A 15,754-nucleotide genomic window follows, 5' to 3' on the forward strand; every position below is an offset into this window, starting at 1 on the left:
ACATGTATAAGTGTTTGAGGACATATGCATGCTTTTAAGTACAGTGGTACCTCAGGTTAAGTATGCTTCAGGTTAAGTACGCTTCAGGTTAAGAACTCCGCTTAAGAACAGAAATCGTGCTTTGGCGGCGTAGCGGCAGCAGAAGGTCCCATTAGCTAAAGTGGTGCTTCAGGTTAAGTACAGACCTCCGGAACGAATTAAGTACTTAACCTGAGGTACCACTGTATTTGCTGTAGGAAGTGCTCATTTAATAAATGCAGCAACCATGTTTGTTCTTTGAAATGTGGAGCTATCCTTAATACGTGGCATGAGATTAAACTCCATCACTTTCGCTCTCCCTTCTGAGCATACCAGTACCAGCCAAATTCTGAAAGCCTCAAAGCAGCATTCTGCCTCTCCTAGCAGGAAACTCATAAATGGCCTAATTGATGGGCATCCAGGTATCTTTCCAACTCACTGAATAGGTTTGTGGGATTACTTTATTTGATGGATTCAAGTGAGGTCACCTGCTAGTGTAAGATACTACTCCTGTTGTTTAGTCAAGTAGAATTTGTTATCCTGAAGTTATTTCCCATTTGTAGTAGGAGAACTCTTGGTGGAAGTCTCTGGAGATTAGTTTCCTGAAGAACTCTTGTTGATTTTCTCTCATAGAGCAGTTAGGAAAGTGAGGAAAAGTGGCACTACCTATAGAAATGATGAGATCCTGGTCAAGAGAAATGGAACTTTATACCTAACTTAAAATTTGTGAACTTTTACTAGCTAAGTTTAAAGAAAAAATGTATGGTTTCGGGGGGGAAACATTGTCATTGCAATTCCTGGTTATCCAGTGCTGTATTTCTCCCTCCCTCCCCCACTTTATTTTAATGTTACTGTGCTGATCTAACAGAGTTAGAAGCACAGTAAAAATGTGCCTGGCTGCCAGTCTTATTGGACCAGATTTCTTCTTTAAAACATAAATGTTGGGTAAATGCAAATATGCTGTCACTTCAGATACTGAAATCAAAGGCTGTGTCTCCTATGGAAGTCTTATTTTGAGACGTGCTCAGTGTTGTCACCTTACCTTCAGATAATCAGGGATAGCTCTCATTACTTTTTGGTGTTCCCTTGCAAGCTGAAATACTTCTTTCTTCGTATTTCTTAACTCTTTCTCCTCTACCATTCACAGGTCAAATAGCAGCAAATGATGCACTGAAGAAAGACCTGGAAGGAATTATTATCGGGTTACAGGAATATCTAGAGAGTGTTAAGAGTCAGGCCAAACAAACCAGCGATGAATGCAAGGAGTTGCAGAGGGATAAAGAGGTGTTATTGCAAAGGCTGGAAGAACTCGAGGAGGAGAGAAACCAGCTGGAGATAGTTGCTATGGATGCAGAAAACATGAGAAAAGTAAGATGCAAGAACTGTTATACAGTATTCCAAAAATTCCCGATGCTTTTCCACACTGGCAAACATAATTTAGAAACCAGGGCAAAACAATGGGTGTTAAGATTGGGAGTAGCTTCTTTTTATTTATTTCAACAATTTATATACAGTGGTACCTCGGTTTACGAACTTAATCCATTCCGAAAGTCCGTTCTTAAATCAAAGCTGTTCTTAAACCGAGGCACAGTTTCCCTACTGAGGCCTCCCACCACCAGTACCCTTCCACCATTTGGCTTCCTTTCGTAGACCGAGGTAAAGTTCGCTAACCAGAACACCTACTTCCGGTTTGCCGAGTTCGTAAACTGAATAGTTCGTTAACAGGGCTGTTCTTAGACCGAGGTACCACTGTACTGCTTAACACCATAGTCTCTAAGAGGTGTATAGTGAAGTTACAAAACTGGTATAATGGAGATAAAATCAGTTAAAATTAACCGTAACCTCAGAAAAAAATGCCTACTGAATTAAAAAGGTCTTCACTAACCTCTGGAAGTTCAAGAGAAAGGGAGCCTGTTGGATCTCAGCCAGGTGGGAGTTCCACTGGGTTGGACCCACAATACTAAATTCCTCAAAGACCTCAGTGATTGGACAGGGATATATGTAATTCATCAGTCTTTAATGACCCAAGTTGTTATGGGTCTTCTAAATTAATACAGGAATGTTGAACTTGGCCTGGTAGCATATGGGCAGCCAATGCAAGCTTTTAAATACCAGAGTTTTGTGCTAGAGTAATGTTTTGCCACACTCATAAGGTTGGTGGGTGAGGGGTTGTGTCCCAGCAGAGGACATTCTCTTTGCTGGCTTTAGATTTGTGGAATCTCCTGACTGAAGTGCATCCAGCATCTTCACTTTACAGCTTTTGTCATGTGCTGAAGATCCACTTCTTTACCCTTGCCTTTGATGGCTGAAAAGTATTTATGACTACTCAAAAATGTGATTAAATGTGGTCATTTTTTTTTCTTTTAAAGTAAATTGGCTTTGTTTGTTTTAAACTGTATTAGTAGCTGGTGGGCAGCTCACAACCACCTGCCACCAATCATGGTATTGCAGTTTCCTGAAAAAGTGTGAAGCAAACTGCTGATGCTCTGTAGACCTTGGCATATTTGACCATCCTACTTGTCATCCTGGCAACACCAGGATGTTTTCTATCACTAGGGGGGAAGGAGCTGGTAGGGAAAGCTTGATCATCCTTCCCATCCCACTTTTCCTCTGCAAACATCCATTTTTCTGTCACATCACACACTGGGTTAATATGCAGAATTGGGAAACCCACATTTGCCAACAATTATGTACATCTTGCCCTATGGACTTTAAAATAGTATGTTGGGGAGGTGTTCCTTCAGTCCAGCAGCAGGGGGGCTTAGTTTCCTTTCCCCCACCCCTTGCCCCCATGGTAGATGTGTAGGGACACAGTCTCTGTTTAGCAGGGATACATGCTACAACCATGTTAATGGAGAACTGAGGAACTCAAAATCATAAAACACACTTTCGATTCCAGGAAATCGCAGACCTTGAGCAGGCACTTGAAGAGCAACGAGAGCTCAATGAAGCCCTGCATGAGACTCAAAGGGAACATATCACATATGAGGCTGAGCTGGAGGCTGAACTGAAAGCCCGAGACATTGAAGCTAATCAGCATGAGGAAGAACTGTGGAAGCTAAAACAACATGGTCAAGTAAGTGGGCATTCAGAGAGAAATAAGTCTCCTTTCCTTACACCTTTCATGTTTCTCCCAATCTATGTAGGTTCCAAACGTGACTTCTTTTTCTAAAACTTATCTGTAAAGAATCCAGGTTGGTAGTAGTCATAGTGAAATGGAAAGAGAGCTCAGGTAGGTGGGTGGCTGAGGGACATTTTGTCTGGTTTTCCTTGCTGCCGCAGTCCTGCCTGCTCTTCCAGTGGCTTAAACTGATTGGACTCTGGCTTTTTAACACAGTAGGGAAAGAAGACATAGCTCAGTTGGTTAAAGCACTGTGCTGATAATGCCAAGGTTGCAGGTTCAATCCCTGTATGGGACAGCTGCATATTTCTACATTGCAGGGGTTTGGACTAGGTGATCCTCAGGGTCCCCTCCAACTCTACAATTCTATGATTCTAAGACAGGGAGTTGAATTGCTGAAGCATTGTGATTGAGGAAGCTGGTGGACTTTGTCTTACTCAATGAACAGTTTCCTGCTGTGAGAACTCCTGTTAGGTCTGTGTTACCTTGTCACCCACCAATCAAAAAGCAGCTATTAGTATAGTCGGAAAGATGATGATGTTCTCAATCTTTCTCCCAATGAACCTTTTTAGTTCAGTGAGAGAGTTTTGAAGTTTTGACCCTCTTAAATGTGATTCAACTTGGTAGCAGAGGCTAATCTAGGCATGTCAAATGCATTGGCCCAAGGGAAGTGTACTAGGGTCATGGGCCTGGCCCAAGCAAAAATAGTAAAGGATCCACCCAACCCAACCCATATAACATCCTAAATTATTGATTAAGGTTCAGAACAGATTTATAGTACAGTGGTACCTCAGGTTAAGAACTTAATTCATTCTGGAGGTCCGTTCTTAACCTGAAACTGAAAGCACCACTTTAGCTAATGGGGCCTCCCGCTGCCGCCGCACCGCCACCACCCAATTTCTGTTCTCATCCTAAAGCAAAGTTCTTAACCCGAGGTACTATTTCTGGATTAGCAGAGTCTGTAACCTGAAGCATCTGTAACCTGAAGCATCTGTAACCCGAGGTACCACTGTACTGGGACAATCAAAACATGGTCATGGTTTGTACATTGCCCATGAATACATTTTGAAGTGTGAAAAACTCTTGTGGGCACAGCCCATCCCATACTGCAACTACACATGCACATGCATGCACACACTCGCCCCAGCAATTAGGCTTGAAAAAGTGTTTTTATACCCACTCCCCACCAAGATAGGTGGGGCATGATCTCCCTGGGGAGTGCAACTGGAGAGGGAAGGTTTACCCTCCTTTTCTAGGTACTATCTCAGAGAAGATCTCTCACACACTCCTGCATTTATGTTTGAAAGATTCTAGCTAGTAACAATTTTTTCAACTCTTATGGCGGGTGACAACTCCCCTGCCAACTGTGACCCCCTGCCTCTGAAATTGTTCCTTTGTTGTAATTAGATTTGAAAGAAGCCTTCTATTGGCTATAATGTGGCTTTTTCAAGCCTAATTACAGTGGGAAAAGGGATGGCAGTGATGGTCCTCAGGCACCCATGAAAACTTTGGTGGACCAAAGAATGCCCACAAGTGCTAGGTTGGCAACTCATACAATGTCCCATGGTTAATGGCATATTAGGATTGAGCAGCATGTTCATACTAGCATGCTACTCAAGCCTGATACCATTATGCATAAAGGAGGCCATTCATGACAATATGGCAAATGGAAATTGAGAAGTTTGCTTGTTTTATGGACTGTCGATATCTTCTTTAGAAGAACAAGCTGTTCTTGCAAAATACATATTCTATTCAAATGTTACCTAATTCATTTTTTTGTAGAGGAAAGTGAGAATTTTTTTCTTTTTTCTTTTTGGGATGGAGTAGCTGGAGCACTCTGCTCTCCAGGCTGAGCTTGGCAAAGAAAGGCAAGCTTTAGAAAATGCCTTGACAAAAGTGCAATTATCAGAAGAGAGAGAACAGGAAAATAATAAACTGCTTTCTCATCTCAAACAGCTACAGGTACAGTATTTTGTTCATATTTTTTGTTTTTCAGAGAGCATGTCTGGCAGTCTGATATATAACTTTCTTCAAAAGGCTCCAGCTGTTGAAAGTCAGTCATGCAGCCACCTTGTATATTCTTTTTTGTGTGTCTGTTAAAAATTAACAAGAGCTGTATCTTGGAAATCATCCAGAGTTAATAGGGGAAATTATCATGCTTTATGTATTGATTGTTTTCTGTAGGAACTAGTCATTTAGCTCCACAGGTCAGCTATGCTAGTGAAGAAATGCAGTGAAATAAGTATTATGTTTAGTCTTCTTACATTCTTATACAATCAATGCAAGAAGAAAACATTGAAAGCGTATAATGGTAAAAGTGACCTCTGAAATCTGTTTTGTTACAGAAAGATAATAACCTTTTGAAGCAGCAGCTTAAAGATACTCAAAATCAACTGAATCATGCAGTTGACAGCTTAATTCATCCTGAAGAATTCTTGGCTTGTGTGAGAGAACTCAAAGAAAATCTACAGACTGGGGCAGAATTCAGGTGAGCTAAATTCAGAGGTTTCATATCTTTATCAGAAGGGGAGATCTAGCTGCAAACACCTGGCTAGTTAATGCCTAGGCAGTTCCCAGCTGTGTATCTGTCAGTGTTTGAAGATAAGCATCACTCTTTCAGATGGAGGACACTGCAGAACACCTCTTTTTTGTATTTGTATGAAATGGCCTTCAGTCTCAAAGTAATATGTTGCTATCAAAATGGATGGCAAAGACTTGAAACTGGGAATCTCAGTCTTCACAAAACACCCAAAAACTGACAGACCCTTTTCTCACCTATTCTTCGCAACCCTTATCTCCCTCCCCCCCACTTTTTCCCCATCTTGAGTTTGCAGATGTGTGTTTGCTGTAGCTGGAAAATAACAGTCTGGGCATGGGAGTGTGAATGGAGTAAGAAGTATCTCTTACCTACCGACTTGCTACTTCTCTTCAAATTCTGCTCTGCCACTGCTTTTTAGAAGTTTTGGCAAAGACGTCCAACATTTAGTTTAGCCATAAGACACAGGTCTTCAGATGAGCATTGATGGTAAGCCTAGGTAGCAATTCTCCATAACGTATTTTCCTTTTTTTGTATAATTGATTATTTCAGGTGCCATAATGCAAAAGATATTTTAGGGAAAAGCCTTGCAGATCTACAGAAACAGTTTGGTAAGGTCCTTGCTCAATCTCAGCAAGAAAATGAGGCCATCCAGGCCAGAGAGAGAGAGCTTCAGAAGGCGATGACATCCCAGCAAGCTAAGTTGGAAGAGGCACAAGAAAAATACAGGCTGGCCTGTAACAAAGCTGCAGAAACCAAAGTAAGAGAACCACCTATTACCGAAAGGAGAGTGAAAGGAACTTCCAAGGAGATAGCCATGCTGGTCTGTTGCAACAAAGAGTCTTGTTGTATTTCAAAGACAGAGAGGTTTACTGTGGTATCAACTTTCATAAACTAGAATCTACTTCATCAGGTGTCCAAAAAAGCTTTCACTGTAAAATTCTTAAGGAAAGAATTGCCACAATTATTTTGACAGAAACCTTGTTTAATGGTCAAATACATGTCAATCCTTCATGAATAGACAGATTTGCATCTGTCTTCCTTCAATCCCTCCTCAAAATCAAACATTTCCCATAAAGCTTAATCCAGTACTTACCTTGAGTAGTAACTAAGACTGCAATTATTTGCCCTATTTCCTGGGAGTGAACCCCACTGAACTCAGTGAATTTTCTTTTGAGACATCTCCTATAGGATTGTGCATCCACCCCACTACCTTGTTTTTCTCTTCTTTGCCTTGCTGCTGAATTTAGATTATATTTCCTTGAGGGCATTTTTTTTGTTATGGAATCATGAGTGATCATGTGCATTGGTGACCCTGAATTATTATATTGGAAAACTTCAAATTGGTGATGATTTTATGTTGCCTTTTTCATGGTGTGTCTACTATTTGCAGTTTTGGAAAAGGGCCAAATGTACTTGTTTGTAAAGGAGGTAAAAGAGCAGAGGCTTTTGCAAAAGATTCCACATGCTGCTAACTTTATGCCCTAGGAAAGATTACAACTATCCTCAAGCTCTCATCATCTTCCCTTTGTTTCCTGCATTTCAACTTCAGATTAAATCTGAGAAGATACAGAATGAAGCCAGAGTACATCAACTAGAGAATGAAATCCAGCATCTAAGTGAAAAGCTGAAGAATATGGAAGAAATCCAGGGCCTAACAGATCAACAGCTGCAAGAAGCTGATGAGGAGAAAGAAAGAATTCTTGCCCAGCTAGAATATCTGGAGAATAGGGTAGGGCTACTCCTATTAAAAAGCCTGTGACTAGAAAGGCATGTCCCTCTGCACGACACTTAAAAAAATACTGCACTATTTGCTTATATTTTAATATGAATGCATCCTACCATAGAAGAAAGCAAGATATACATATATTTTTGTGTGTGTGTGTTGTTTGTTTTGTCACATCTGTTGAATAGCATTTTCCCGCTCTTTCAGAAAAAGGTGGAAGATGCCAAGGCACAAATGCAATTCATTGACATCGATAAAGAGCTACAGGAGTTAAAGAGAGCGATATCTACTTCAGATAAACAAGCAGCAGCAGATCTCTGTGCAGCCAAAGATCAGCTCAGGTCACTCCGTGGAACTGTATGCAAAATTAATCAGGAACGCAGTGAGGTACATAATTGGTAAAATTGTAAATCTGAATTGAAACTACTTCTCTTGCACCACATAGTGTGTTTCAGTCTCTGTTATTCATTCTTATCATTAAGATATACATTTATGCATGGAAGCAACTTTCTTGATTTCATTTAATAATAAAGTATCGTGCAATTGTTATTATTAACAGAGAAGGCTCTGCACCTGACTGTATTGAGAACCTAGAATAAGCATAGTGAAAGAGGAACAGAGCAGGGATGGAACCACTGCTCTTGTCAAAGTATTGATTACTTATAATCAATACTATCTTGTTTATTATATGTTTTGCTGCTATTTTATTGGGACAGTTTTGTGGTTTAATGTATGATTGTTATTGTAATGTTTCTTTTTTATTTTCTGTTATACTTCATGATTGTACAATTTTGTAAGTCGCTTGGAGATTCTTTATGTGACAGGCAACTACTAAATTTATTAGATTGCATCAAATAAGCTAAGTAAAACACCTTTTCTTCTGTAGGAACTTCGGGAAGCAGAGAAGTTCTGTATGCTGGCTACTCAAGCTTCTAAAGATCTTGCCAGAGCAGAATCAGAAATAGAACTGTTGCAGAAACTTGTGAAAGAAAAGGAGGAATGGGTAAGTTATCAGTCCCCTTATTGTACACATTGATAAGAAACACTAAATAGAGGCAAGAGTGAAAAATTCCTACATGAATATGAAAACTATGGGGCTTAGTGATGTGTCTCCCATTGAGTTCTAAAAATTCAAGTCCTGGTCAGATATATTGATTTCAAGGGACAGAAAATCTCAGTGGTATACAAATATTCAAATTGACTGACCCAGTAATGATTTAATCTGCCAGGAGAGAGAGAAGTCAGGACATGGCATGTGAGGCCAAGACTTGCTCATTTTAAACCCCTTTTCAGAAAATAGGTTCAAAATGGTCTGTAGAATCTTCATCTACATATTTTTTTACATTGTGCACTCTGATTTTGCTTTATTCCAATGTACACAAAGGCAAAACATGAGGAAATTTGACTAAGATTCTTTTTAATAGTTTCAGAGTGAAGTGGGAAAAGCTGATGCTGAGACTGCAGCTTCTGCTTTTCAGAAAGAGGAAATTGGTAAATTAAAGCAGCTCTTGAAATGCCAAAAAACAGAAATTGACCGACTGCACCATGTACTAGATCAAGTTCAGACGGGTAATGTTTTCCTTCCATTTTTCCCTGGAGCATGGTTCAGTTTTCAAACTAATTCAGATGTCTTCCCATCATTCTCTGTCCAGACATGTGTTGTTCCACCCATTGTCCAGGACCAGCATTTACTACTGCTTTGTAGACCTAGGCAGGCAGATGATGTTCCATCCTAGATTTTTTTTACTGCCTCTCTAGGTCAGAGCAGCTTTCTCATAATTTGTCTTCCAGTGGGGAGCGGGGGGTGGGGGTGGGTAAGTGTTGTCTCTCAGAGTCTTTTTTCTTTTTTCTTTTAAAGAAACAATTGGGGTCTACCCAAGTAAGTTATACTCAGAATAGATTCATTGAAATTGATGGATCTAAGCCATGCCCATTATTTTCAATGGATCTACTCTGCACAAGACCGGCATTGGATACAGCCCTTGTTTTTTCTTCCTTCTTAAGCTTATTTTCCCTGTTATTTTTTTGCCCAAGCATGGGGCTGCTGGAGACAGCGCATGTCAGCAAAAAGAAATTAGTGTACAAAAGGAAGTCATTTAAACTGCTGAGGTGCAGGTTTAAAAGCACTGCTTTGAGTGTCAACCTCCTTACCACTACCTCAACTATTGAGATTCCATCAAGCAGAGGAAGTATTTGTATAAATGGAATGCTGAGTCTGATTATTTTTTTGGGGGGGGGGGTTCTTTAATTAACTGTAGTCCTCACAAATATAGTGGGCTAAAAATCTAAATTCTTCTGCAGGCAATAGGAAAGAAATTGACAGCATATTGGATGAAATTGCTGCACTCAGGCATGCTATATCTCACCAGAATGATGCTATCACCAGCATAATGAATCCACTGCAACGGAGGGGCCATCTATATTATGTGCCATCATCGCAAGTATGAAAACTAGAGTGGCAAATGATGGAAAGGAATCAGATATGGAGATCTTTCCCCACCTGCTTTAGAAGCACTTAAATTAATTTAGAAAAATCATATTTGGAGAAAACTTGTAATTTTCCATTGATATAGTTGGGAAAGGTCATTTTATTCAAAGTCCTTTGCCTCAAGGAGAGCCCCTTAAAAACAGGAATTCTCCAAAGTTAACCATTGAAATATTTTGAGCCTTCTGAATCTGAGGTCTAAACTACACATTTATTTAACAAAATTTATATACTGCCTAGTTGTAAATAAAACCTCAAAGCAGTTTACGCTTTTCTTCAATATGACACTGCAGAGGCCAATTTGTACAGGAGGATCAGGTGGCCAGCCACTCTCCAAATTCTTGCTTTTTCCCTTCATCAGCCAATTCCCTCACCCCCTTGGATAGCAGGCATGTGGAAACATGCCACAACCTGGAGAAAGAAGAAAGGCTGCAACCTCTCAGGGCAGCTTCTGTTAGCTATTTGTGATTAAAATATATATACCTTACACAAATAGTTGAATATAAATCTTTACTTGTCAGGCTGGCAACATTTGAACAACAAGTATTATTTACAAAATCCTCCAGACAGTGTCTGTATGAAGTCCCCACACCTGTCACCTTCACAGTGAAGACAGAACTAACAGGATAACCAGCCAGCTGCCAGCTACTATCTCCTTTCTCCAATACCATCTATCCTTTGTGAAATACATTCCCAAAGAAATTACATTACAAATACTAACAGCTTGTTGAATAGCTTCAAGTGGAGGATTTTCCATAGCTAAATAGCTGCATTCATATGTTTGTCTCCTCTGCAAATAGTAGCAGCTCATTTTCATATTGATGTTTATTTAATTAAATACACATGGATAATCCCCTGTGGACCAGCAATGCTTAGACATGGACTGCCTTCGTTTTATTAGTAAAATTCTTCTGTTTTTGTGCAGTGCATTTCCAAACATGTTGCTCAAATCTCAGTCACGTTAGTTGCCACTTTTAATAGGCTTATATATTTATATAATCAGTGCTGTTGTTTATTTATACATGGATAGTTGTTGCATGCTTTTCTGTTTGTGTCCATGTATATTGATCAAGAAGCATATACGTTCAGGCAGCATAGTGTTGTCCTGGTGTTGGCTAGTCATTGTAAATACCACTTACTAGAACAAAATAACTTTTTGTGATTTGCAAAAAAGTCTAAAATACTCCCTTAAAATATCAATCCAAAATGGAAACAAGTGACATTAAAAAAATGAAAATATAAAATACAATCAGTATTTTTAAAGGACTTACATCTACTAAAATCATGTGTCAAAAATGCATGCCTGGGTATGTTTGCTGGAACAGAAATGTTTTTAGAAGATAGTTAGACATGTTTAGCTTGGTGGAAGAGCTAACTTTGTCATTGACCAAACTATTAACTATCTATTTAAGTTGCCCATAGGAGAGTATTTCTTTCCTTCTGCTAGTGCCTTTAGATTTTTTTGCACCTTGAAGAATGGCCCTTGTTCACCTGTCTTTGCCTTGAACTCTTCCAGTTCCTTATCAATGAGCACACAGATGGCAGCAGGGACTTTCTCCATTGAATATTTGCCTCGACACAAGTTGTTCATTATTCTTACTTTCACTTTCTTAAAAATGTTTTAAAGACATCCACTCCTGCATCTCAGAGTACCAAGGATTCTGGTGTTGGCCTGCAGTGTCCCATGTTGACCCCAATAAAAAAAGGGCAGAGCAAGAAGGAATGTTCCATGTCTCCTGCTGCCAAAGGGTGCTGGGTGCATGCGCCAGGCAGGAGTGACCTGCAAGACTCTCCTTCCAATGGAGGTAAGTCAGTTGGATTGTCTTCCAGTGTCTGGCAGTTGTTCTTGTGCTTTTGTTCATGGCTGTCTAGCAAGGAGCTGTTCTCTGTTGGTGTAGGAAAGTCACCAGATTGGCCTTTTCTCCTCTTGCTTGCTGAAGAGGCATGGAGGAAAGCTAAGATAGTTGTCTACTTAGAACCCCTTTCTGCCTTCCTACTTTGAAGCCTGGCATGGGCAGACCACCCTATTTTTGCAGCCATTCTTAACCCATATCCTGACTGCATAGGAGCAGCTCCATATATATTGCTCTTATGTATTGCTATTCTAGAGATTATTTGTTATTATATTTTATTTTTTGATACTTATGGCCTATTTAATAGCCGCCGCTGCCCGCCCCCACCAAATTTTCATCATGGCACATAAAAGCATTGCATAAAATTGCAATAAAATTAGGTAAACAACAAAAAATAACATCAAATATATAATCAACTTATTAATTTTATGTATCCTATCATTTTTATTGTGTTTCTGTCCCCATCTTATATTGAGGGCTTTTAAAATATGCTTTTAATCTCTTAACACGGATTATTTTTGCTGGAACCCAAAATTCAGGGATCCAAGAAAATGGAGAAGTGAAGATTCACAGTGCCTCATCCTTTGTGCCACCCCCTGGCTCCATCATTTACACTCTACTTCCAGATGTTGCTCCAGCCCCTCCAGCAACAGTGGTGTGTGGCCCACCTTCTCCTGTCTCTGCCAATGGAGGACCACTTGCTGCTACTGCAGTTATATATGGTTCATGTCCTGCTGGAGCTCAGCTTGTATATAGCCCCCTTCCTGCTAACTGTTCGTTGTCTTTTGGAACGCATCACTGCAACATACCTGAGCATCATAACTTGGTAAGATTCTTGGCTCATTTGAAATTAGAGTAAGTATTTTGCCTTCCCATTTTCTGCAATGGGATGGAATTAACTGTGTCAGCCCCAGAGCTGGTTTCTGGGATGTGATTGAGAAATGAAGATGTTTAGGATGTGGTGTTCTTATTCAATATTTTCCACTTCTCTGCTGGTATCTACACCAGTGGAGTTTCTGTAGGTGGGGGCCAGGAGGACTTCAGTGTCATCCTGTTGAGATACCTACATTTTCACTGGCAGAGCAGCACTTACACTAGTGGCTAGCAGTTCCTTGGGCCCCTTAGTCAGCAAACTGGTGAGGGTAAGATTTCTCCCTTAGCCAGGAGTTTATAATTTTTTTAAGACCAACTGATTTCAGCTTTATAAAGAAGACTCTTTCTCCTACTCAGTCTTTCAAACAAGGAAATATGTACAGCAGAGCTTTCCAAATTTCATGTTGGTGACACACTTTTTAGACATGCATCGTTTTGCAACACAGTAATTCAGTTTTACTAGCGAAGCGGAGATTCCAGCCCCAGGAGGAGCATTCACACAACACACCTACACACTGCAGCCGACACACTAACATGTCATGACACACAGTTTGAAAAGCTCTGATGTGTAGTAATGTACTTTGCACATATTGGGAGAGTAGTACCAGCTGACAACACATGTTGCCAGCAGTGCATCGTTTAGTGTAGAAGTAAATTGTGAGTATATTCTTAGAAATAAGTATTTACCATTGCTGTAGGTAATTCCAGGGAACTGAATCAATATAAAACTTCTCTTTGGAAGTCTTTATATATCCGTTTTGTTTTCTATATCTGCAATTGCCGTATTTTATGTAAAACACACTAAACCTCAAGAACAGGTACAAATGGTTACCTGCAGCACTTTTCTCCAGGCATTATTATTTCTATTTCATTTTCATGTAGTGAACACTATAATAATTGATGCTGAGATTCATATCTAAATATACAGTGCACAGAGCCATGGCCAACTGTGACTTCCCAGGTTGTCTCTGCCATGTGCTTCCACATCTTTTCAGACATGTATCTTCATTTCAAATCTTTCTCTGGTCTGATTCACACATAATGCTTAATGATAATTAATAAAACTTAGATGAAGCTGAGGCATCTGGCAGATGTTCACTTAAACTTTGGTTTCATACATCACAGAATAGTTAAAAGCACAAGCAAAAGCCTCTAGAGCAGTCTGATTTTTTGCAACTCACAGCTTTATAGCTTTTCATCAGGGACAGTCCTTTATAAACTTTGGTTAATAAGCAATCTTTAACCTTGGTTAATAAAACCATAGTTAAGCTGCTGGGCTGGGCTCACACACAACACTAAGCTGCAGTTTAATATACCATAGTTTAATAAACCATGGTTTAGCATTCTGTGTCAATCAGACCACTGTTCGATACACATAATGCAGTGAACATGCTGGAAGCATCATGTGAGCATCTGAAGCTCCCTTATATAATCAGCAAGAGTGACCGTCTCATTGCACTGTTTACATTCATCTGTTGCAGGAGAACGAAATCTCAAGGCTAAAAGACAGCGTAGAAAACTTAAAGTCTCAACCCAAAAGCAATTGTCCTAGATCCTCTCATCGCGAACATGATCAAGAGATGGATGAATTGCATCAGGGCATTCAAGATCTGTTGAATGAAAGAGAAGAGCTGGAGTACCAAGTAGCAGAGCTGCGTAGAATAGCCCAGAAACGGAATAAGCGAAAGTGAGGATGCTGTTTTAAATCTTTAACAAGTCCCCTAAGTATTTTTCCCTCTTTGCTCTCCACTCAACAGTGCCACAGAAGCCTGCTGTGTATGCGCTTTCAGCAGGAAGAATCTAAAAACTCCTTATAGGAAGCTGCTTTCTTCCAAATCAAATTGTCCAGTTCTGGTTCAGTATTGCTCACTTTGACTGGTGCTGACTTTCTGGGGTCTCAGGAAGAAGAAATCTCCCATCACCTGCATAGTGTTTTTTTCTTCTTGCAACTCAGCCCAACTCCTCCAGTGCAGTCTACAGTATATTGGGGGTGAATGTTGAATTGCCACCTGCTTACCATGACACAGTCCTATTTTGGTTAAAACAATAAGTCACCCGTCACCCGCCCAGTTGAACTTGGCTGCCCATCTTTTATTTTAGTTTGCCCACAGATTTCTTTCAATGTGAGATCCTTTACCCAGAGGGTAGTTGCTTACCCCCCCTTTTTTTTAGAGCTGTGGAGAAAGTAGTAGTATAGGGTTGTAGTGTTGGGGAAAACAGTGCTTGAGTTCCTGGGGGTCAGCCACTTTTTGTTACTGTTTTTTAGAAAGTTATATAGGGAGATCAGCTAAAATTGAGGGAAAGACAGGGAGTAGGACTTGTGGGTATTTGTTTGGGTCATCTTCCTTAAGAGAATCTAGAATTTTAAAAAGCTATTGATGGCTATTTAATTTCTGCATTAACTTCTTAACCCTCTTGTGTTTTAGAGACTTCATTGATGGGCACCTGAGTGGCCTGATTTCAGAACTGGAGTTAGAGAAATCTCTCCAGCACCATGAAAACATTGTGGATGAAATAGAATGCATAGGAAAGACTCTCCTGAAACGACAGGCAGAACTCAGGGAGGCCGACAGACTTCTTGCTGAAGCTGAAACTGAGCTTGAAAATACTCGGGGGAAAGTAAGGATTTTTATTACTTTGTTTCAGGAAGATGCAGGGAAACTTTGAATTACAAAGGAGATCTTATAACTCCCCACATCTCTACACTTTGGCTACAAGTAGAATAGTAGTATATGAAATAGGAGGGTTTTTTTCTAATGCTTTTTCTTTCTCTAGACCAAAGAAACTATTCAGAAATACAACAGTGCTAAGCAGCATTTATCTCGGATGGAGAAAGAAGCTGAAGAGCTTGAACGGCGGGCTCAGGTGATGGCTCTGAGGCTTGTAAATGCAGATCAGCAACTAAGGTAAATCAGAAATGTTAACATTGCATTATTTGGTCCTATATAGCAAGGGTGGTCATGTTGTGGTTTAGGAGGCACTTGTGGCTTCTGGGCAGATACACCACACATGACTGAAGAAAGATAGAAGCTACATACTTGTTTACGGTTTCACTGGATCCCCTCATTCACCACAGTGACTATGTAACAGCTACTCTCTGAAAGGGACTAAAGTGACAGGCAGACAAAGACACCCTGGTTTC

The 15,754-nt window shown here is 40.1% G+C and overlaps 1 protein-coding gene across 4 annotated transcripts in view; it reads left to right on the top strand.

Moving 5' to 3' along the window:
* The window catches only part of CNTRL (centriolin), a 57,503-nt gene that overhangs the window by 24,251 nt on the left and 17,498 nt on the right, over positions 1 to 15,754 (top strand). For 2 of the 4 annotated variants that reach the window (XM_033138366.1, XM_033138370.1), the window contains 15 exons: positions 1,166 to 1,386; positions 2,918 to 3,094; positions 4,967 to 5,101; positions 5,485 to 5,627; positions 6,228 to 6,435; positions 7,228 to 7,407; positions 7,609 to 7,788; positions 8,288 to 8,404; positions 8,826 to 8,970; positions 9,703 to 9,842; positions 11,514 to 11,691; positions 12,279 to 12,565; positions 14,094 to 14,299; positions 15,039 to 15,231; positions 15,388 to 15,518. In XM_033138366.1, the coding sequence (XP_032994257.1) occupies positions 1,166 to 1,386; positions 2,918 to 3,094; positions 4,967 to 5,101; positions 5,485 to 5,627; positions 6,228 to 6,435; positions 7,228 to 7,407; positions 7,609 to 7,788; positions 8,288 to 8,404; positions 8,826 to 8,970; positions 9,703 to 9,842; positions 11,514 to 11,691; positions 12,279 to 12,565; positions 14,094 to 14,299; positions 15,039 to 15,231; positions 15,388 to 15,518 (2,641 nt within the window). The remainder of the gene's footprint in view (positions 1 to 1,165; positions 1,387 to 2,917; positions 3,095 to 4,966; positions 5,102 to 5,484; positions 5,628 to 6,227; positions 6,436 to 7,227; positions 7,408 to 7,608; positions 7,789 to 8,287; positions 8,405 to 8,825; positions 8,971 to 9,702; positions 9,843 to 11,513; positions 11,692 to 12,278; positions 12,566 to 14,093; positions 14,300 to 15,038; positions 15,232 to 15,387; positions 15,519 to 15,754) is intronic. The other 2 variants (XM_033138369.1, XM_033138368.1) reach the window with 2 other exon arrangements.

This window comes from Lacerta agilis, chromosome Z (genome assembly GCF_009819535.1).
Source record: "Lacerta agilis isolate rLacAgi1 chromosome Z, rLacAgi1.pri, whole genome shotgun sequence".
Taxonomy (NCBI): Eukaryota; Metazoa; Chordata; class Lepidosauria; order Squamata; family Lacertidae; genus Lacerta; species Lacerta agilis.